General features: G+C 36.1%; 2 protein-coding genes across 3 annotated transcripts; both read right to left on the minus strand.

Annotated features, from left to right (window-relative positions):
- Positions 1-1,295: 1,295 nt before the first annotated feature.
- On the minus strand, positions 1,296-2,021 carry LOC114293571 (uncharacterized). Its single transcript, XM_082918749.1, has one exon. The coding sequence runs from the start codon at positions 2,019-2,021 to the stop codon at positions 1,296-1,298; it is 726 nt and encodes a 241-aa protein (XP_082774875.1).
- A 2,148-nt stretch (positions 2,022-4,169) lies between these two features.
- Positions 4,170-8,682, minus strand: LOC145801254 (thaumatin-like protein 1). 2 transcript variants are annotated; one of them, XM_082892006.1, is made up of 3 exons: positions 8,557-8,682; positions 7,778-8,438; positions 4,170-4,470 (listed from the first exon to the last, which is right to left on the minus strand). In XM_082892006.1, the coding sequence occupies exons 1-3, from the start codon at positions 8,609-8,611 to the stop codon at positions 4,254-4,256; spliced, it is 933 nt and encodes a 310-aa protein (XP_082748132.1). In that variant the 5' UTR covers positions 8,612-8,682; the 3' UTR covers positions 4,170-4,253. The 2 variants fall into 2 exon arrangements, with proteins under 2 accessions (XP_082748132.1, XP_082748140.1); XM_082892014.1 differs by lacking the exon at positions 4,170-4,470 and adding an exon at positions 4,477-6,652.
- Positions 8,683-19,556: the final 10,874 nt, after the last annotated feature.

Raw genomic sequence — 19,556 nt, forward strand, 5'->3', positions numbered from 1 at the left:
ATGAGATAGGTTGTGGTTAAGATGAAAACGTTTAGGAAGATGAGCTTGGAAAAGTAAGGCTTGCGCTACATTGAGTAAGTAACAGTGCTTGCGTTCAGCCACGCCATTTTGTTGAGGGATGTTAACGCAACTAGATTGATGAATAATACCTTTACTGGAATAAAAAATCTCAAGATTGAATTCAGCCTCATTATCACCGCATATGATTTGAACCTTAGAAGAAAATTGTGTCTCAACAAGGTTAATGAAAGATATTAAGAAACTACGAGTATCAGATTTGTGACACATCAAGTATTCCCAAGTACAACGAGTAAAGTCATTGACGGTAGTAAGAAAAAAACCAGCTCCAGAAATAGATGCAACATGATAGACACCCCAAATATCAACATGTAATAACTGAAAAGGTGCAATACTAGAAATAGAACTCAATGGAAATTGTAATCAAGTTTGTTTTGCTAACGGACAAATTTGACAATTGCTAGCATCACATGATTCAATCTCATTAATGGAAAGAGAAAGAAAATGTAAATGTAAAATTTTATTAGATGGATGCCCAAGTCGTTGATGCCATATGTCCAAGAGAGACGCTTTGGCTAAATTGCACGTTGCCTTTTTCGAGACATCTAGATTGTAGAGACCCTTTCATTCAATTCTCGTCCCAATCATCTTCCCCGAGCGTAGGTCCTGGATTACACAAAGATTTTTTTTTTTGATCGACCCTGGATTTACACAAAGATGATTAAAGAATGAGGTAAGACATAGAGAATCAGATGCAAGTTTGCTTATGAAAATAAGGTTAAGGTCAAATGATGGGACATAGAGAACATTATTCAAAATTAAATGGGAGGAGAAAGCAATTTTGCCTATATGAGTGATTGTGGCATGAGTACCATTTGGTAATTGGACTGCTTGATTTTGAACAGATGTATAGGAGGTCAAGAAAGTATAGGAACAAATCATGTGATCAGTGGCTCCACTATCAAGGATCCATGACATGTTTCCACCACATGAAGAGAAACCAAAAGAGTTACCTGAAAGTCACTTATGGTAGAAGGGCGCCCAACGTGATGTGCCATAGAATTAGGTTTATTGTTGTGGAGAAGACTCAAAATTTGTTGGCACTGTTCTGGGGTAAACGAGATGGAACTTGAAGTCTCCTCTTTTGTAGGTTGTTGTGAAGAAACATGGTTCCCTTTTGATGAATTCGGCCTTGAGGGAGTATAGCGATCATGGTGGTCCGTTCTTTGCAACTTTCGACAGTTCTCAATGGTGTGACCTTTCTAACCACAATAATTTCACTTTAGGTGGGCTCGACAAGTCTCCATGGTGTGACTTGTTTTGTCACAGCGATCACCCTTGAGATGGTCATTTTTCTTTCCGAATCCAGATCCTTTGTTAGTGTCTCTGAAATTTCTGTGGTCATTAGTACTAGAGTTGTTCCTCACTGCAAATGTTGCTGCTTCAGGATGAGTTTGTTTCCAGGTTGAAACATCACATTGTCGTTCATGTTGAAGCACAAGTGAATATGCTTGATTAGTTGTAGGAAATGGATCCATCAACAAGATCTGCTCTCGGATTGCAGCATAGGATTCATTGACTCCCATGAGAAATTTCATGGTCTTTTGACTTCGTTGATATTCCAAGATTGTTTTCATGGTGCCATAATTGTAAGTAAGGATCGAGCACAAGGCATCACGCTCATTCCACAATCCCTTGAGCTTGGTAAAATAAGAATCGACTGACTTGGTGTCTTGAACACAGTAATGGATTTCACTTTCAATATGGAATAAGTGAACACTATTAACTTGGGAAAAATAGTTTTTCAGATCTGTCCATATCTCATGAGCCACATCACAGTATATGACACTGGCTAAGATTTCCTTGGAGAGAGAATTCAATAGCCATGATTTCACTAGATTATTGCATCGATTCCATTGTTGCAACTTGGCAACCGAGGTGCTGTCTGGTTTCGTGACCGATCCATCGATAAATCCAATTTTGTTCTTGGCACTTAATGCCATGATCATAGCGCAACTCCAGGTGCTATAATTGTCTTCAGTCAGAGGCTGAGATATAAGAATCACAACAGGTTGATCTGAGTGATGTAGTTATATCTTCAAGTTTGGCTGTTTCAGTCATGGTCAGTTGAGGAGTTCTTGCTTTCTCCCCTGTGTCTCCCATGGAAGAAACAGCTGCGTTTTGTGTTTAGGTTGAGTCTCTAGGTCACCAAGAGCTTATTGCTCCGATACTATGTGAAGAAATTGAAAAGCTAAATCAATTTTTACTTATCTTCCATTGAGGAATTCGTACATCTTTATACAAGATGTTCAAGGAACTAAATCCTATGTCAAAGCCTACAATTGAACTATTGCCTTGCTTATGTATTTACAAATATAGAATAAAACAGAATGACTATGTTAACAACGGAAGTGGGGACGCTGCTGCGCAGTTCGCGCAGCAGCGTCTGCTGTGCTGTAATTTGGGTCCATTTCGGGGCCCATTTTGATAATGTAAACCGTTTACATTTTAGAATACGTCAAGTATAACATGTTTGCAAAAAATCAAGTTAATCGGATATCGTTTACCAATTCATCCACTCACATTTGTATCTACAAAAATAAATACAAATGTATTTTAACTTGATTAAAATGAATACAAATGTGAGTGGATGAATAGGTAAACGATATCCGATTAACTTGATTTTTTGCAGACATGTTCTACTTGACGTATTCTAAAGTGTAAACGGTTTGGATTATCAAAATGGGCTCCGAAATAAGCCTAAATTGCGGCACAGCAGACGCTACAGCACGGGCTACGCAGCAGCGTCCCCACTTCCAACTACATACAATCCTGTAATTATCAAAGATGGCTGCAATCTAGTCTTTTGATTGTGCTTTCCTTAACATTCACCTTCAAAGTTTTTACTTTTCTCCTTATTTTTGGGCTACGGCAATAAGCACAATTCTCTTTATTAATCTCTTGCACTTTTCTTTTAAAAAAAATTATTTTTTATCATTTTAATTCGATCTCTTCTACTTATTAATCTTTTTGCCTTTATTTACAACCAATACAAAGTTGTACACTTTTTTATAACAATTTTTTGGCTGGTGCATATCACATGCGATTAGGGTGGTAAATGAGACGAGTTAAACCGAATTTTAGTATGATTGAACTTCTTTATTAATATTTTAACGAGTTCAAACTCAACTCCGAGTTTGAGTTCCGTAAAAATTTAACAAACCGAGCTTGAGTCGAGTTGGCTTAGACTTGAGTTGAACTTGAATCTGTTCACGAACCTTAATGAGCCAAATAAAATTTTAAATTTATACTTACGTATGAGACAAAAGTTACAATGAAAATTTTAATTGTACAATTATATATACAATAAATATAAACATACTAAAAAAATTAATAGCTTACCAAAATAATAATATCTATCACTATTATTATATAAATATATTATCTATAATTAGCTGTTATTTACATTTATATTATTTAAATATATAAATAACATATTTATCCTTTTTTTTATACATATTTTTATATTATTTAATATATAAATAATATATTTATTCTATTATTTAAATAAATATACGAGCCAGCTAACGAGCCAAACTTTAGTATAATTGAGTTTGTTTATTAAGATTTTAACGAGCACGAGCTCGACTGCAATAAAAATTGAATAAATTACAAATACACTCCTGAGGTTTGATTAAAATACGAATCGTCTCTTGTGGTTTTGGAAATTACCTTCCACTCCCTAAGGTTTCTAATTTTATAATAAATCGTCCATTTTATTAATAAATCATCAAGTCAATTAATTGTTTTTAATGATATTAGAAATATGTTTCAATTAATAATTTAGGTAATTTTATTATTGTATAGGAGAGTAATTATGAATTTTATTTTTTTAGTTAATTCTGTTATAAAAAAATACTAACATTGAGGTATTTGTAATTTTTCGAACTACAGAGGATAATCTATACCTTAAGTTAATCTCAGGGGGTGTATTTGTAATTTACCTATAAAAATTTAACGAGCGGAGTTCGAATGTGCTCTTACTGAGCTGAGTTCGAGTCGGTTCACAAACGATTCTGTTTATTTGCAACTCTATTTGTGACAAAAGATAAACAAAACAATCATATTCCAATATTAATTCAAAAAGAACTTTATGCACATAATAATTAATAAACTTATATATAATATTTAATGTGCAGAAATTTGAAGTCGTTGTTTTTACAACTAGGGTTTTGTCAATCTTCATGGAAAGTGACTGACAGACTACAATTGTAGGAATGTGAGTGATAGAGAAATAATAGTAGCAGTGACAATGTCAATTGAGTTACAAGACCCCCACAAGAAGGGTGTTTTCTGGTTGAGCCTCCTGTGGCCAAATTTGCTAACGTTGCTGTTGCTGTTGTCGACTCTGATTCTGACCCTAACGCTGGTGAGTGGTCAGAAGATTTTTGGCTACAAGCACAAATAGTCAAAAAAAAAAAAAAAAAAATCACAAAATTATTTTGGGAAAATATCATATCAGTTGACAAACGATTTTTTCTTCAAATTAATGGTAAAGTTTATGAATTTTAATTATTAAAATCATAATTTTTTTTTATATATTTGTAATTATTTTTGAAAACTTGGCCTAATTTATAATTTTCCCAATTATTTTTTGGTACATCCAAAAGAATCTAACGCTTTGTTTGGGATGTAAGTTGGAGGCTAAATTAATCAATAAAGACAAAAAAAAAAGTTAATTTAGCTAATAAAATAAATATCACATCTAAATTATAATTATTTTATTTTTCCCTCACAACTATCAAATTAATTACAAAAAAATTAAAAATTTATCCTAAATAATTTTTTTAATCAAGTTAAAATTGTCAAAAAAATTAAATTATTATTATTATTTTTTATTTATTTATTTATTTTTATCCCAAACGAACCCTAACCAGGGGACGAGGAAGGGATGAGGAACGGCTGTCCTGGTCTCATCATTATTATTATTTTAAAAAAGTATATAAATGCACAATTAAATTGTAAAGTATAATTATACCAAAAGCTTTTTAACTCTTAATGAATATAAGTTTACCACTTCATTTATAAATTTATACATTTTAATTTCATCAATTATAAAAATCATACAAAAATGCCTTACTTATAGATGAGTGAAAGTAATATAGTTTTATTGTTGAGTATATCAAAATGTACGAATTCATAAATGATGGCATAAATTGTTATTTAATCGGGAGTCTCGGTGTAATTTACAAAATTTATAATGATACTTTTTAGGTGGTGTTTGATAACATAATTTAATATTCAAAATTGAATGTATTAAGTGAAAAATAATTAAACCTATTTGATAATGACTCATGATATTACTTAAAAATTTAAATAACTCTTAAAATTTAGGATAAAAATTAAGAAAATTTTAAGTGGTAAAAAACTTATTTAATTTTGATTGAATTTATAAATATTCATATGTAAGTATTAACATACACTGTTATAACCTCACAACTGTCGCCATCACCACCACCATTACCACCGTTGCCGCCACTATCACCATCAATCTTCTACAACTACCACCTTCATCATCATTGTCATTATTACCATAAATATCACCATCATTTCACTACCATAATCATAGTCACTACAATTATTACTGTCATTACCAACACTACAACAATAACTACTATAACTATTCACTTCCGCAACCATAGTCACCGTTGTCATAACCACCATCACCACCGTTCCACCACCACCATATTCACTATCATCATCACTACATTACCCATCTAACATCACCACAATCACTATCTCTCTACCTCTACTACTAGGGATGGCAATTTGAACCTGATCCCTCGATCTCGATTAGAGCGTTTTTTTTTTTTATTTTCGAAAAATACCCCCGACGGGCCAAGAATGGTATTTGAAAATGAATCCCCAAAAAATTTCAAAGCGGGAACAATGATATATTTCCTAGCGTCGGTCCCAATCTGTTCCTATTTTTCCCGACGTGAAATTACTGTTATATCTCTCTGTATACAGATACAAACCAAGCCCTAAAACACATACACAACCTCACACCGCCTCTCATCTCTCTCAATTTCTCTCTCTCTCTCTCTCTCTCTCTTCACAGTTCCTGTTTCTCTACCATTCGACGATGAGAGTTAGGGTCCGTTTGGGAAGAACTAAAGTGGGTTTTTTTGGCTATTTTAGCCACAAAAGACAAAATAGGCTATTTTAACCACAAAAAACAAAACATCACATCCAACCCATAATCATTACACTCTTCCCTCACAAAAAAAGTCAAAAAAACTAAAAAACTCTTCCCAAACCAAGTTTTTTAGCCCAAGCTAAAATAGCCAAAAAAGCCAAAAAGCCAAAAAGCCAACCCACTTCCCAAACGGAGGCTTAATCGCAACTCCTCTCCCTTCTCTCTCCCACCACTGCTCCACCACCGCCTCTGCCATTTGACGATGAGAGTTGAGCTCAGATCTGGAAGATCTGGTTCGGCGGTCGGAGATCAGGGACGTCGTCGTTTTGTTCTTACCCCCCTTTCGTCCTTCACAACTCACATTCACTTCTCTGTTCGAGTCCGAGAAGACGACGTTGACGGCGGCGAATCCAAGCCCATCTCATCAAGAACGCCCTGATTTTCATCGCAATTGGGTAAAAAATCGCAAATCTATCTCTTTTTTTTTGATAACTTGATTTTTAAGGTTCGGGAACTGATGACAAATTGCGAAATTATTTGTTTTTTGTGCAATTTCAAGTTGAATTTGGGGATTTTGTAGGAATTTGATAGATCAGAGCTTTTAGACTCGTTTTTTGTTGTTGATGATGATGATGATGATGGTGATGATGAAACATGTTGAAACAGATTATTTTATTTTATTTTATTGTTGTTCTTGTATTGAACAAAATTCATAAATAAATAAAAAAAAGGTCGAGAGTATTTCGAGGTCAGGAAAACCCGATTCGCATTAGGGGGCAGGAGCAACGACCGGGGGGGTGATGGGTTCCCCGCCGACGATCGGGGGCAAGGATAGGAATTTTTTTACCTTTGGGGGTCGGGAATGGGGAGTGTAATCCCCGTCCTGGCCCGTTGCCATTCCTATCCACTACCATTATCATTAGGTTATAGCACCATTCATTATATTTGGTTTCAATTTTCTGAAAATTGAGTTTTTTATTTTTATTAAATATTTTAAAAAATTTTGGCATTTTTTAAATATTTTTTAGATGCAACTTATTTAGATGTATTTAAAAAAATTAATAAATACACAATAATATGAAAAATGCACTGAATTTTTGTATTTTTAAAATATTTTTGGTATTTAGTGAATTTAAAAAAAAATTACAAATATTATACTTTTTAAATGTATTTATATTAGGTGTATTTAAAAATTGAAAAAATGCTTAAAGTATTAAAAAAAATCAGTAAAAATATAAAAAAAATAAAAAATTTCAATTTTTTGAAAAGTGAATCTTGAGTTATGAAACCAAATAAGTTAATTGCTGGCTCCACCTCCATGTTAAAAAATATATTAAAATGTATAATAATATTTTGAAATATGTAAAACAACAAGTACTAAAATTATAAATATTTTGAAATTTTGTAGTCTTACAAAATTAATATTAAATCCAAGCAAACAAATCTAATCCCAATATTTAATAGATCATAAAATTTAAACTTTTAATCTACAAAAACAAAAATATCAAGATAGAGCAATTCTGTGGTTCGGAAGTTTGGGCTGGTGTGTCTTAACATTACCTGGAGATAGATGGACAAAATGTAACAGTATAATCAGCACCCGAACACGTAAACGTACTCGTGGCATCATCGTACGCGTAGCTATACGATTTCGGACAAGCCGACTTGAACATCTGCGAGTACATCGACGGCGGACACGTGGACGGCGAACTGTACGCACCGTAGCAACAATACTGCGGAGACCCAAACGCCCCACAAGCGCTCTTGCACGCGTCGCCATTGCCAACCCGGAGCTCATTCGGGCACAGCTGAATCAGGTCCGCGGCGCAACCCGTGGATCGGCAGGGTCCGAACCCGCCATTCGAATCCACGATCATCGGGAGATTGAACCCGTCGACGAGGCTGACATCGTAGAAGTCCTGGGTACCCGACCCGAGTGTGAACTCAGCGAGGGTGGCCGGAGGGGTGGCTGCGACACCGTGGCACTCGACGTGGCCGGAGTTGCAGTCGGCGGTGGAGCAGGACCCGTGACCCGACTGGTTGAAGTGGCAACCGGTTCTTCCCCAGAACCGGCCGGACCAGCTGGCCGGGGCTTGGAAGGAACGTGAACCGCCCTTTGCTAGTTCGAAACCAGTGGTGTCTAGACTCGGGGTGCCGAGAATTCCGGGCCACACTGTGAAGTCACACTTGTTCACAAATGTAAATGTAGCACCTGAAACACCTGTTTACAAACCCAACTAGATTAAAAATTAGCCAATACAATTTTTTTACATGCAAATTTGATAATAGAGTGTATATATATATATATATATGCTAGAGGGTGCTTTTGATGTTATTACCTTTGGAAATGAAGAGCACAAGGAGGCCTGGAATGATGAAACTAGACAGACCCATGAAGACTTTTGCTTCTTGGGGAAAAGATTGTTTCAATTCTGGTATTATGTGATTTGGATTGTGAATTTGGTACTATATATAGCAAATTGTTTTATTGGCAACTATAAAACTGACCAAGAAACACTTCCATCCCTCTGTCAGCAAATTTTTTAATATTGGGTAAATTATACCGACAACTTTAATGTTTTTATTTAATACAGATTCCTCCTTTATATTTGAAAAATTATATTTCTCATCTTGAGATTTGTAATCTCATTATAAATTATTTTAAAATTACTGATGTCATATCTTAAAATTTTTTAAATGACCATATTATCTTTTTTCCTATAATTTTTTATTTCTATTATTATAACTTCATTCTACAACCTTCTATCATTAATTTTTATATTATCATATTCTTATTAAGTGATGATATATAAACATAAATTTTATATAATTTTTTTAAACATAATGATATAGTTTAATGGTAACTTTTCATTTTAAAATAAAATATTCATAAACATGATTTATATTTACAACAATATTACTATCACAATATTTTTATGATTTTTTTGTATAAATTTTTATATATGAATATAATTTTTTTATTTTTATTTCTACGATTATATTTAGATTAGATCAATTTAATCTAAATATATTTAAAAAGTATAAAATTTATACAAAAAATTTTAAAAAATAATTCAGTGAATACAACAAAATAAGATAATGTATTGAATTTATATATATATATATATATATATATATATATATATATATATATATATATTTGTATTATGAAAAGTATTTTTTGAAATTTATGAAAAGTATTATATACAGAGTTTTTTTGTTTATATTTATGAAAAGTATTAATAATATAGTTTTTTTTTTGGTTCAACTTTCAAGACATTGTACCCAAATAAATAAATAAATATATATATATATATATATTTTTTTTTAAAATAGGCGTTACTTAATATTAGGTTATGACTGAAGAGAAAAGTATTGTGGAAATGATAATAAATAATTTTTTTATATTAATAAAATGTATTTTGAAATTTGTGAAAAGTATTATGGGTTCGTTTGGGAAGAGCTATTTCAGGTTTTTTTTGGCTATTTTAGTCACAAAAGACAAAATATGCTATTTTAGTCACAAAAAATAAAACATCACATCTAATCCGTAATCATTACACTATTCTTTCACAAAAAAAATCAAAAAAGTTAAAAAGTCAAAAAGTCCTTCCCAAACCAAGCTTTTTAACCCAGGCTAAAATAGTCAAAAATTCAAAAAGCCAACCCACTTTATATATATATTTTTTGTTTGAATTTAAAAAGTATTATGAAAAGTATTGTTGACTTTTTTGGCTTTCGAAGGTTATTTTTATAATTGTGAGCGTGCCAACATGGATCAATCAGTCCTTACAGAAATTTAATTGCCAACCAATTATCAGACGATTGTGTTTTAGTTTTTTCAACCTCAATGAAGAGGACTTTTACTGGTGGCTTTACTTAGGAAGAATAAACTGACAATGATTAAATGAAGAACAATTGCAGTATTTCATTAAGTAAAACGAAAGACTTACAATGATCCAATTCAGCCTCGTAGAGGTTTACAGTAACAATTTACTTGAAACTACTCCTATGAACGAAGTGCAGTGTAGGAATTTTAAAGTACAAAAATACAAAGAACATGAAATGTAAAACTGGAAAGGAAATAAAGTAGATAAAACTGATTTTTTTGATCTGAGTCTGGGCCTTTTTTTGGGGCCTTCTCTGCTATTTATACTTCTCAAGGATGACCATCGAACTGCACTTCTAACCGTCAAATCACTCCTCTATGATCGTTGATCATGTTGCCTTATAGTTAGCTCCATTATGCCATTACTTGTAGTTAGGCTTCCCTCCTGATTTTGAATTTGAATGTGAGTAACCGTTGAAGCCACATCACTTCGCACCTCTTTGCTGATCCAGTGTGACGCAGATCTTGTAAGAACTAATACTAACTGCCACGTGGACGATCACGATCGAAAGTTTGAATTGTCTTCCCGTATTACCCTCAACCTACTACGTGTTGAATTGTGATTGGCTTTATACAAAATATGTAGCCAACATTACCCCCCGCACTAATATACCCAATACTTGGTGATATTAGTGGATCAAGGTATTTTCCCACATCTTAAAACGTGCATGAGCTTTTGCATTTCTCAGAAATACAACTGTCATTCATCATTTGCATTAAATTCTCGTCTAACCCTTGAACACTTCCACTATCTGAGTATTCGAAAAGACTGATACATCTTTTATGGCCCAGCCAATCTTCTCTTCCATTGATCGAGTATACGAGGAGTTATCTGATGATGCTGTTCTTCTTCGAAAGAACCTTCATGCATTGATTAGCCACCTTTACCCACCTTCCTATATTCAAGTCATGGAAGCTTTTGCAAACTATTAACCTTTGGATTACGCACTTGCTATTCATAATTCTCTAACCCAAAATTTTGCAAAAATGGACATTAGAAGCTCTTCTTCTAATTCACAATCTTCTGCATGGGATGAGATTGTGGTTTCTTCTTCCTCTGGGGCTTCTGGTTAGAGAAGCTGGTTAGAACCTGAGGCACGGGAGTTAAGGGAGCGAGTTAATCATCACTTTGTCGAGTTCACTGATCCTCTAGAATTCCTTTCTGATGCTCGAAGTTCGGTGGTTTATCCTTACATGCCCATCGACCGCCGACGCAGTTTAGAGGACAATTTGCTTGTAGCATGGTATACGTCCTCCATGCCTACGAAGATAGTACAAGCTACCCGACGGCCATTGTTCTTAGCCTAGAAAGCGAGGCTTTGGTCTTCTGACTGGCTTAATTGTGTTAATACCCCCCAGTTTCCTCCTTCTTTCGAAATGGAAGCTTCTATACTTTCTCCTCCGCAAAATCCCTGCTGGATAGAGAGACTGAGGCTTACCCTCTCTGCGGACAAGGTTTTCCTCCCCTATAAGCCTCTACCTCCCCCTACTCCAGCTCAGCGAAAACAAGCCCAACTTTCGCTTGCGGCCTTTTCTCACTTTCCTTTCAATGTTCTTGAAGACAATGTTTCTCTCAAGAACCTTCGATGGGCTTGTGATGTTATGACTCGTGGTTACGTCCTTAACCCCATTGCCCAAGTAGAACTCCAAATGTTTTTGGACCAACTCCCGTTGCTTCTTCATTGGCACCGGACTTCTGTGGCCACCACCCAATCTTTGGACCAACTTTCATCCCTTCGAGTTCATACTCAGTACGAAGCAGAGAATCTCATCGAAGAATATAATGACTTCAAGAATAAAAACTCTGCGTACTGGGATGACTTGGATATGGATAAGCTGGAACAAGGGTTAAAAGAAACAGCGTTTGAAATAAAGGTTGAGGAACTCTTTTATCAAATGAGAGCACATTAACTTCAACAACCAAGCTTGGAGAAAATAGAAAATAGAATAAAAAAAAGAACAGAAATTTATTGACCATAGCTAGACCAAATTCCATGATCTTGTTATTTATTCTATTCCTTACTTTTATGAACTCGAATTTGTACCCAAAGAGGGCCCTTTGATGTAATTGCTTTTGTTTCAATACAACTAAGACTTTTCTCTTTGTTTGACATGGTTTGACTTTATCTCCGTTTGTCTTTACAAGCAAATTCTCATCCTTTGAATCTAGATTTAATCATCTCCAATGAAACACTGAAAAACCAACAAGAACTTCTCCAATTCATGGAATACAGTTGACAACTTTTGCTGGTTTCTACTTAGAATCAGTGCTTCGAATTTAACAATCTTACCCCTTAAAGCTTGTTTTAATCATATCCAACATATGGTCATATGGTTAGTACGATCAATCAGTTTTAAATTGATCATTTTTGCTTCGAACAACAATCCATACTTTCAAAAATATGGAAGCCCCTCTCAAGGGCTGCATTGTTTTAATCCGAAAAGCAATCTCTTCTTATCAAACCAATTATTGGTTTTGATACTTTGAACAACAATTTCCATCCTTAAGGGATCTCAAGTTTTGCTTCGAAGGATTTATTCTCACTAAGAGACCCTAAAACAGGCTTTCAATCTTGTTGAGGTACACAAATACTTGAGCTTTCTTGCATTCTTAGGTACGGGATGTGCTTCGAAGTCGGCTCCTTGCCTTCGAAGCTATTTGTTATCGGATCTCGGCGCCAAAATTTGGCTTTGAAGCCAAATGCTATATTTCGAAGATGATATTAGTATTTGAGATATGTTTCCCTCCAAAACTATCAACATTGAGGGAAACCTTTCGCATCCGTATTTCTAGTACTTTTTGTGAATTTCGTCCGTGTCACACGACCGTGTATATTTTCAGACACAAAAAGTTTTAAAACCCTTTTATTTCGTGCTCGGAATTCACCTAATTGTCTATCGCACAAACCCTTTATCTCTACCAACCTTCCACTTCTCTCTACTCTTTTTCCAACTTCGTCCTCTAAAAAAGCTTTCTATCAATGGCTTCTTCTTCGTTGAAAATATCAGTCGTAGAGCGTGCGAGCCCGTTTGTAACCTTGAAAAGGATTATTGCCGAAGAGTGTGAGAAGTATAAGGCCGGTGAGAAAAGCGCCATTGACGGACGCATCTTCATTCCCCGCCGTCATGAGCAGCAAGAGTATGTGCTTGGGCCTATCTTCAAAGAGATTCTTATTAAACTCTCAGCTCTATACCCACGTCTAGAAGACCATTGTCTCCTTTACAAAGGTGGTCTTGACTAAGGAAATTGGAGGATGAACCGCCCACATCGCTGCTGGCCCACGGTGAGACCAGAGTGGCAAGAATGGTATAATCGGGTTGTCCCTGATAGGACTCTAGACCTTCAAGAGCTCTGCCTTTTCGATGCCCTCCAATTATCCAGATTCACTATCTCAGAGGACCCTTTCTTAATACCTGTTGCCCTTTGCTTTTGGAATTCTGCCTTTAATTTCTTTCAATTCAGATGTGGGATGATGGCCCCTACTGTTCTTGATATCTGCCATCTATTAGGATTATCCCACATTGGAACCCCCTTTGGACCAGATTATCCTGACCTACCAACCCCTTTTTCCCTCCTCTCTTTTAACTCATCCTATAGTGACTTTGTCAAGGTTGAGAATAAAAGGGAGGGCCCTGTGACTGATAGGGAATTCTTTTCTTTCATACTATATTGGCTTTGCAAATTCCTTTTCTGCACCTCTTCTCAAAGAATCATGCCTGAATTTGCCCCTCTTGCCAAAGCCTTTGTTTTATAGAAAAAGGTGGCCTTAGCTCCATACGTTCTAGGTCACGTATATAGAGCCTGTTCTTTTTTTTGTGAGAAACCCTTGGATACCAATCAAGGGGGTCCATTTTGGATACTTTAACTTTGGCTTTTTACTTATTTTACTGAGCTACAATCTAAATACCTTAAATTTTTTGAGCCAAACCCTACTACTCATGGCATGAGGCTAGCCAACGCTTCACTCTATCCTTCTACCTTTGCTTTTTTACTTCTCTTTCTTCTACCAACTTCCAACTTCCCTTCCTTCTTACAGCTTTCGTTCCTTCGAACCTACCATTGGCCCATCTTGGTTGAAAAACTTTCTAAGTGATAGGTTCTGTTCTTCACCTCATCATAAGAACATATGGGCCTCTATTCTGATCTCCAGAGAGTTATTCATTGGGACTATGAACCCCAAAACTTACAAGTGCATTGCTGAGCCTTATTGCCTTGCTCAATTTGCTAGGCAATTTGGCCTCTCACAAGGGGTCCCAATACCTCTCTGCAGCCAGACTAATTTAAGTCTTACCAGCAGGAATTTAAAGGTTCGAAGATCCAGACTAGAAGAAGCAACTTCTAAATTTATACAGGACTTGATTGAGTTTGAGTATATCCCTTTCATTCATCAAGGTAACCTATTGAAAAGGTACCAAAACTGGTGGGTGACCAATATGGAGGTATACTTGGCCATTCCTCCTCAAGACCTATTAATGGTGCTGGATGTGTCCCAAGCCAAGCCCAAAGGAGTTGGAGTTGTCACCTCTTCCACTGCTCTTACCACTTCAGTTCTTGTGCCTGCCACCACACAGTCTATTCCTACTACCTTAACTCCTCCTAGAGTTACTCGAGCTGCCTCGAAGAAAGGTATATACCCTTGTTTCTTTTCTCTTCTTCTTTTTTATAATGCTTTTAGCCTTACCTCTAGTTCTTCTTTTTGAAGGTGGTGCAGGTTCCTCACAGGGAGATTCTTCCCAAAAGGTCTAAGCTTTAAACCTTCTCAGGAGGAAACAGCAACAAAAGAAAAGGAAGCTTTTACTTGATCTTGAAGAGGAAGCACCTGGGGTTCAGGCAGCAGAAGAAGAAGAGGCAGAACAAGAGCAAGAAACACCCTTAAAAAGAAGAAAGAAGATGACTGTCTCTCTTGCTGACTTCACTGGAGATCCTATCCACGAAGCATCTGCTAAAGCAGTGTAAGCAGAGCATTCCAAAAAGCTTATTGTATTCCAAAGGGATGAGAAGAGGAAGCAACAACAAATGCCCAGGGATGAAGCCGCCGCTGCCGATGCACTCCAGAAAGAGGTTGCAAGAAAACAGCAAGCTGCTAGACACTATACTTTTCACAGTTTCCCAATCATAGCCATTACTTCTGAAACCAGTAAGCTCTTTCGTACTTCTATTCATCTTTCTCAAATTCTCAATGTTGATACTTGACATTGTTTTGTATTTCTTCTTTTACAGCAGCCACTACTTTGCCTATTCTTCCAATAAAGACTTCATCAATTTCAGTCGAAGTTGAACAACCTCAAGATGTGGAGCCCATTCAAATAATTCTCCCACTTCCTGGCCTTATATTTTCCATACCCTTCTTGAGGCCAAGTATTCCTTCCCCTTTTTTTTCTGGCTTAACTTCATATCTCCCTCATTTGTCTTTTGATTTTACTTAATTTGATTCTCTTTCGAGCCTTGCTTCTCTTCCCTCTCCTAAGGAAATTCTAACTGACACTTCATCTTTGATGGTAGCTGATTCCTGCAGAGAAGGTACTGGTAGCTCTCCAACTCATGGTCCATTATCTCTGCCTAGCTCCAGTCCTTCTTTTCTTGACCAACTGGTAGCAAAAACCATAGAGACTGCTAAGGATACTCCATCTTCTTCTTCGATTCCTATGCAGTCATTTCCTCATTCTACTAGAGCTCTTTCTGCACCTTCTATGTCAATGGATGAGGTAGACATTTTTGAGGCTAGATTAGCTAGTCTTTTTGACATACCTTCCACCTCTTCAATAACTAGCAATGAGACTGAGCCATTAGTTCTAGCTGATTCTCTGCTAGAAATTTTTGAAAGATCTTCCTCCAGTGGTAAGACTTCCTTGCCTTCGATAGACTTGGACAGCTGTCTGGAGCTGCTGACATCTTTTTCGAGGATTCCTTTCGAAGCCTTACAAAGGCCTATAATTAAAGATGGCTTCCTCCAGTGTTGCAAGGTTGTTGAGAAATCCGAAATGGCTGTCTCAAGTTATTTATCTCAGGCAGCAGCCACCATTGATTTTTACATCAACATTTGCCATGCTGCCAAGGTTGCGGAGGAGAAATTGGTGAGGGATCAAAGCTTTGTTTCCAAAGTACATACTGAGGTATCAGAATTGAAGGAACAACATTCCTCTGTCTCCCAATTTTGGGCTCAACTATTGGAGAAGAAGGCTTAACTTGAGGAAGAATTATCAGCAGTTAACCAAGCTTTGGATCGGACTACTACTAAGCTGCAAATCACTAATCAGGAGTTAGCTGATCGAAAGCAAGAGATGACTACAGCTATTCAATTGTTTCCATCCCTCAAGAATAGAGCATCTATTGTAAAAGAACAATTTAAACACTGTACTGACTTCTGGGCCAATCTATGGCTACATGTATTTGACTATTTATGAAATAAATTCTTATTTTCATTGAAGTGTTCTCATGTTCTTTTATTTAGCACTTATTCTATTCCTTGTGTTTCCCACACGGTTGGATAATAAGGCTTTAAATATCTGCCATTAATCTTTTTGGGATGTACATATCCATTCAAATTCCTCAAATGGTATGCTCTAAAAGGCGGGACTCTATGAACTTGATATGGTCCTTCCCAGTTAGGTGACCATTTGCCAAACTTATAGCTTTTAATCCCTATTGGGAGTATTATCTTCCATACCAAATCACCTTCACCAAAGCCAATGTGTTTGACTTTCTTATTATAGTTTTTGGTTGCTTTCTTCTTTTGGAAAAGAATGCTATTTAATGCCAGAATTCTAGCTTCATCTATACTTTCTAACTCCACGCACATACTCTGATGGTATTGCTCAAGATCTAACTGGTCTTGGTATCTCACCCTCAATGACTTAACATTAATTTCCATAGGTAGCACTGCATCATGCCCATATACTAAGGCATAAGGAGTAATTCCTATGCTTGACCTTGGAGAAGTTCTATAAGCCCACAATATATCCAACAATAAGTTATGCCAATCCCTAGGATTGTCTTCCACAACTTTCTGTATTCTTTTTTTCAGAGACTTATTAGATGATTTAGCTTGACCATTGGCTTGTGCATAATAGGGGGTGGAATTAACAAGGCTAATTCCAAACTTTGCCACAAAAGACTTTATCATCTTCCCATCAAATACAGTCCCATTATCATCAGTTATAGTATGTGGGATACCAAATCTATGGATTAATTCCTTATCCAATGACTTCAGTCTGGTCTACAACCTTGTATGGCTTAGCTTCGACCCACTTAGTGAAGTAATCAGTGGCCACTAAGATGAAACAATGATGCTTCGAAGAGGGTGGGTGTATTTTCCCCATCATATCTATGACCCATCCTCTAAATGGCCAAGGCTTCACAACTGCATGCAGGTCAGTTATGGGCACGTGCCTTATTGTGCCATGCTTTTGGCATGCTTGGCAACCTCTTGCATATTCTATGCAGTCTTTAAGGATAGTTGGCCAATAGTAGGAATGCCTTCGAAGCAGCCATCTCATCTTCACACCGAGCTGAGGAGCACCACAAATGCCTTCATGAACCTCAGCCATAGTTGTCAATGCTTCCTTTGGGCCTAAACATTCCAACAATAACCCATTTCTCCCCCTTTGTAGAGAGCATTACCATACATCATGTATTGCATAGACTGTACTTTAATTTTTCTGCTGGCCTTCGAAGATTGGCCAGCCGGATACTGCATTATTGGATGCCTCCAGTCTTGTTCTTGTAAGTCATTATGATTGACTTCCAGGACCACATTCTTTTTATTTAAGGGTGGTATTAATTTCTGATATGTTGTTTGGCTTATGTCCCTTTGAGTATTATCCATTATCTTGAAATTCGAAGCTTTCTGAGCCACATCATGAGCTTTATTATTCAAGAATCTTGAGACATGAGTTACATTTGCTATCTGAAATTGAGAAAGCAGATGTAATGCAACAACATAGTATGACAACATGCTTATACTTTGACATTTGAAAATCCCTTTCACTTGGTTAACTACCAATTGAGAATCTCCAAATATGTCAACTACATGAGTTTGTAATCCAATAAGTATTTCCAGTCCCATTATTAAGGCTTCATATTTAGCTTGATTATTGGAACAAGTAATTTCATCTACTCTGAAACTATGCATGGTTTCTACTCCTTGTGGTGACTTAATTACTACATTAATTCCAATTAGACCATTGGCTTTTGATCCATCGAACCACATTTTTCATGGTTCAACACTAGTTATACCAAGTTCCATTATCTCTTGACTTTCTGTTTGACATGGATGGTCTGCCAAAAAATTAGCTAAAACTTGTCATTTTATTGCCTTTTGGGGAACATATTGTAGATGAAATTCTAATAAAGCTAATATCCATTTGCCAATTCTTCCCCTCAACATGGGTCTAGATAACATATATTTAACCAAATCTGTGGTTGCAATTACCAAGACAGTTGTAGGCAAAAGATAGTATCTTAATTTCATTGTAGTAAAATACAATGCAAGGCACAACTTTTCTATAGCTGAGTATTTACATTCACAAGAATCTAAAAACCTACTAAGGTAATAAACAGCTTGCTCATTGCCTTCTTCATTGTCTTGGGCTAAGAAAGCTCCCAATGAATCCTCTGCTGCAGCTATGTACAATTTCAAGGGCTTATCACCCTTTGGTGGCATTAGTACTGGAGGGTTGGCCAAGTAGGTTTTGATTCCTTCGAAAGCAGTTTGATGCTCTGCTGTCCATACAAACTTCTCTTCATCTTTTAACCTTAACAACGAAGAAAATACTTTAGTTTTCCCTGCACTAGTAGAAATGAATCTTCGAAGGAAATTAACCTGTCCAAGGAACTTTTGTAATTCTTTCTTACTTGATGGAGGTCTGGCTTCAATGATGACTTTGGCTTTATTCTGGTCAATTTGTATTCCTTTCTTGTGTACTACATAGCCCAAGAAGTTTCCAGATGATACGCCAAAAACACATTTAAGAGGATTGAGTTTCAACTTAAACTTTCTTATTCTTTCGAAAGCTGCTTCTAGGTGAAACAAATGTTCTTCCATAGATTGGGATTTCACTACAATATCATCAATATAACACTCTAAATACCCTCCAATGAGTTCATGAATGCTATCTTATGGATATCCTCCTCTGCAATACAGATTTGGTTATAACTAGAATGCCCATCCATCATTGATAAAACTTGATGCCTTGCTAAACTGTCTACCAACAAATCCACTATAGGCATAGGATACTCATCTTTTAGAGTTGCTAGATTCAAGTTTCTGAAATCGATGCATACCCTAATTTTACCATTCTTTTTAACTATAGGCACAATATTGGATAGCCATTCAACGTACCTAGCTGTCTTAATAAAGCCTACCTTGAGGAGTCTAAAAATTTCCTCCTTAACTTTCTGGATCACTTCTGGACTCATTCTTCTTGGTTTTTGCTTGTATGGCTTGAAAT

The sequence above is a fragment of the Camellia sinensis genome, chromosome 1, assembly GCF_055761805.1.
Source record: "Camellia sinensis isolate YWXY chromosome 1, ASM5576180v1, whole genome shotgun sequence".
NCBI lineage: Eukaryota > Viridiplantae > Streptophyta > Magnoliopsida > Ericales > Theaceae > Camellia > Camellia sinensis.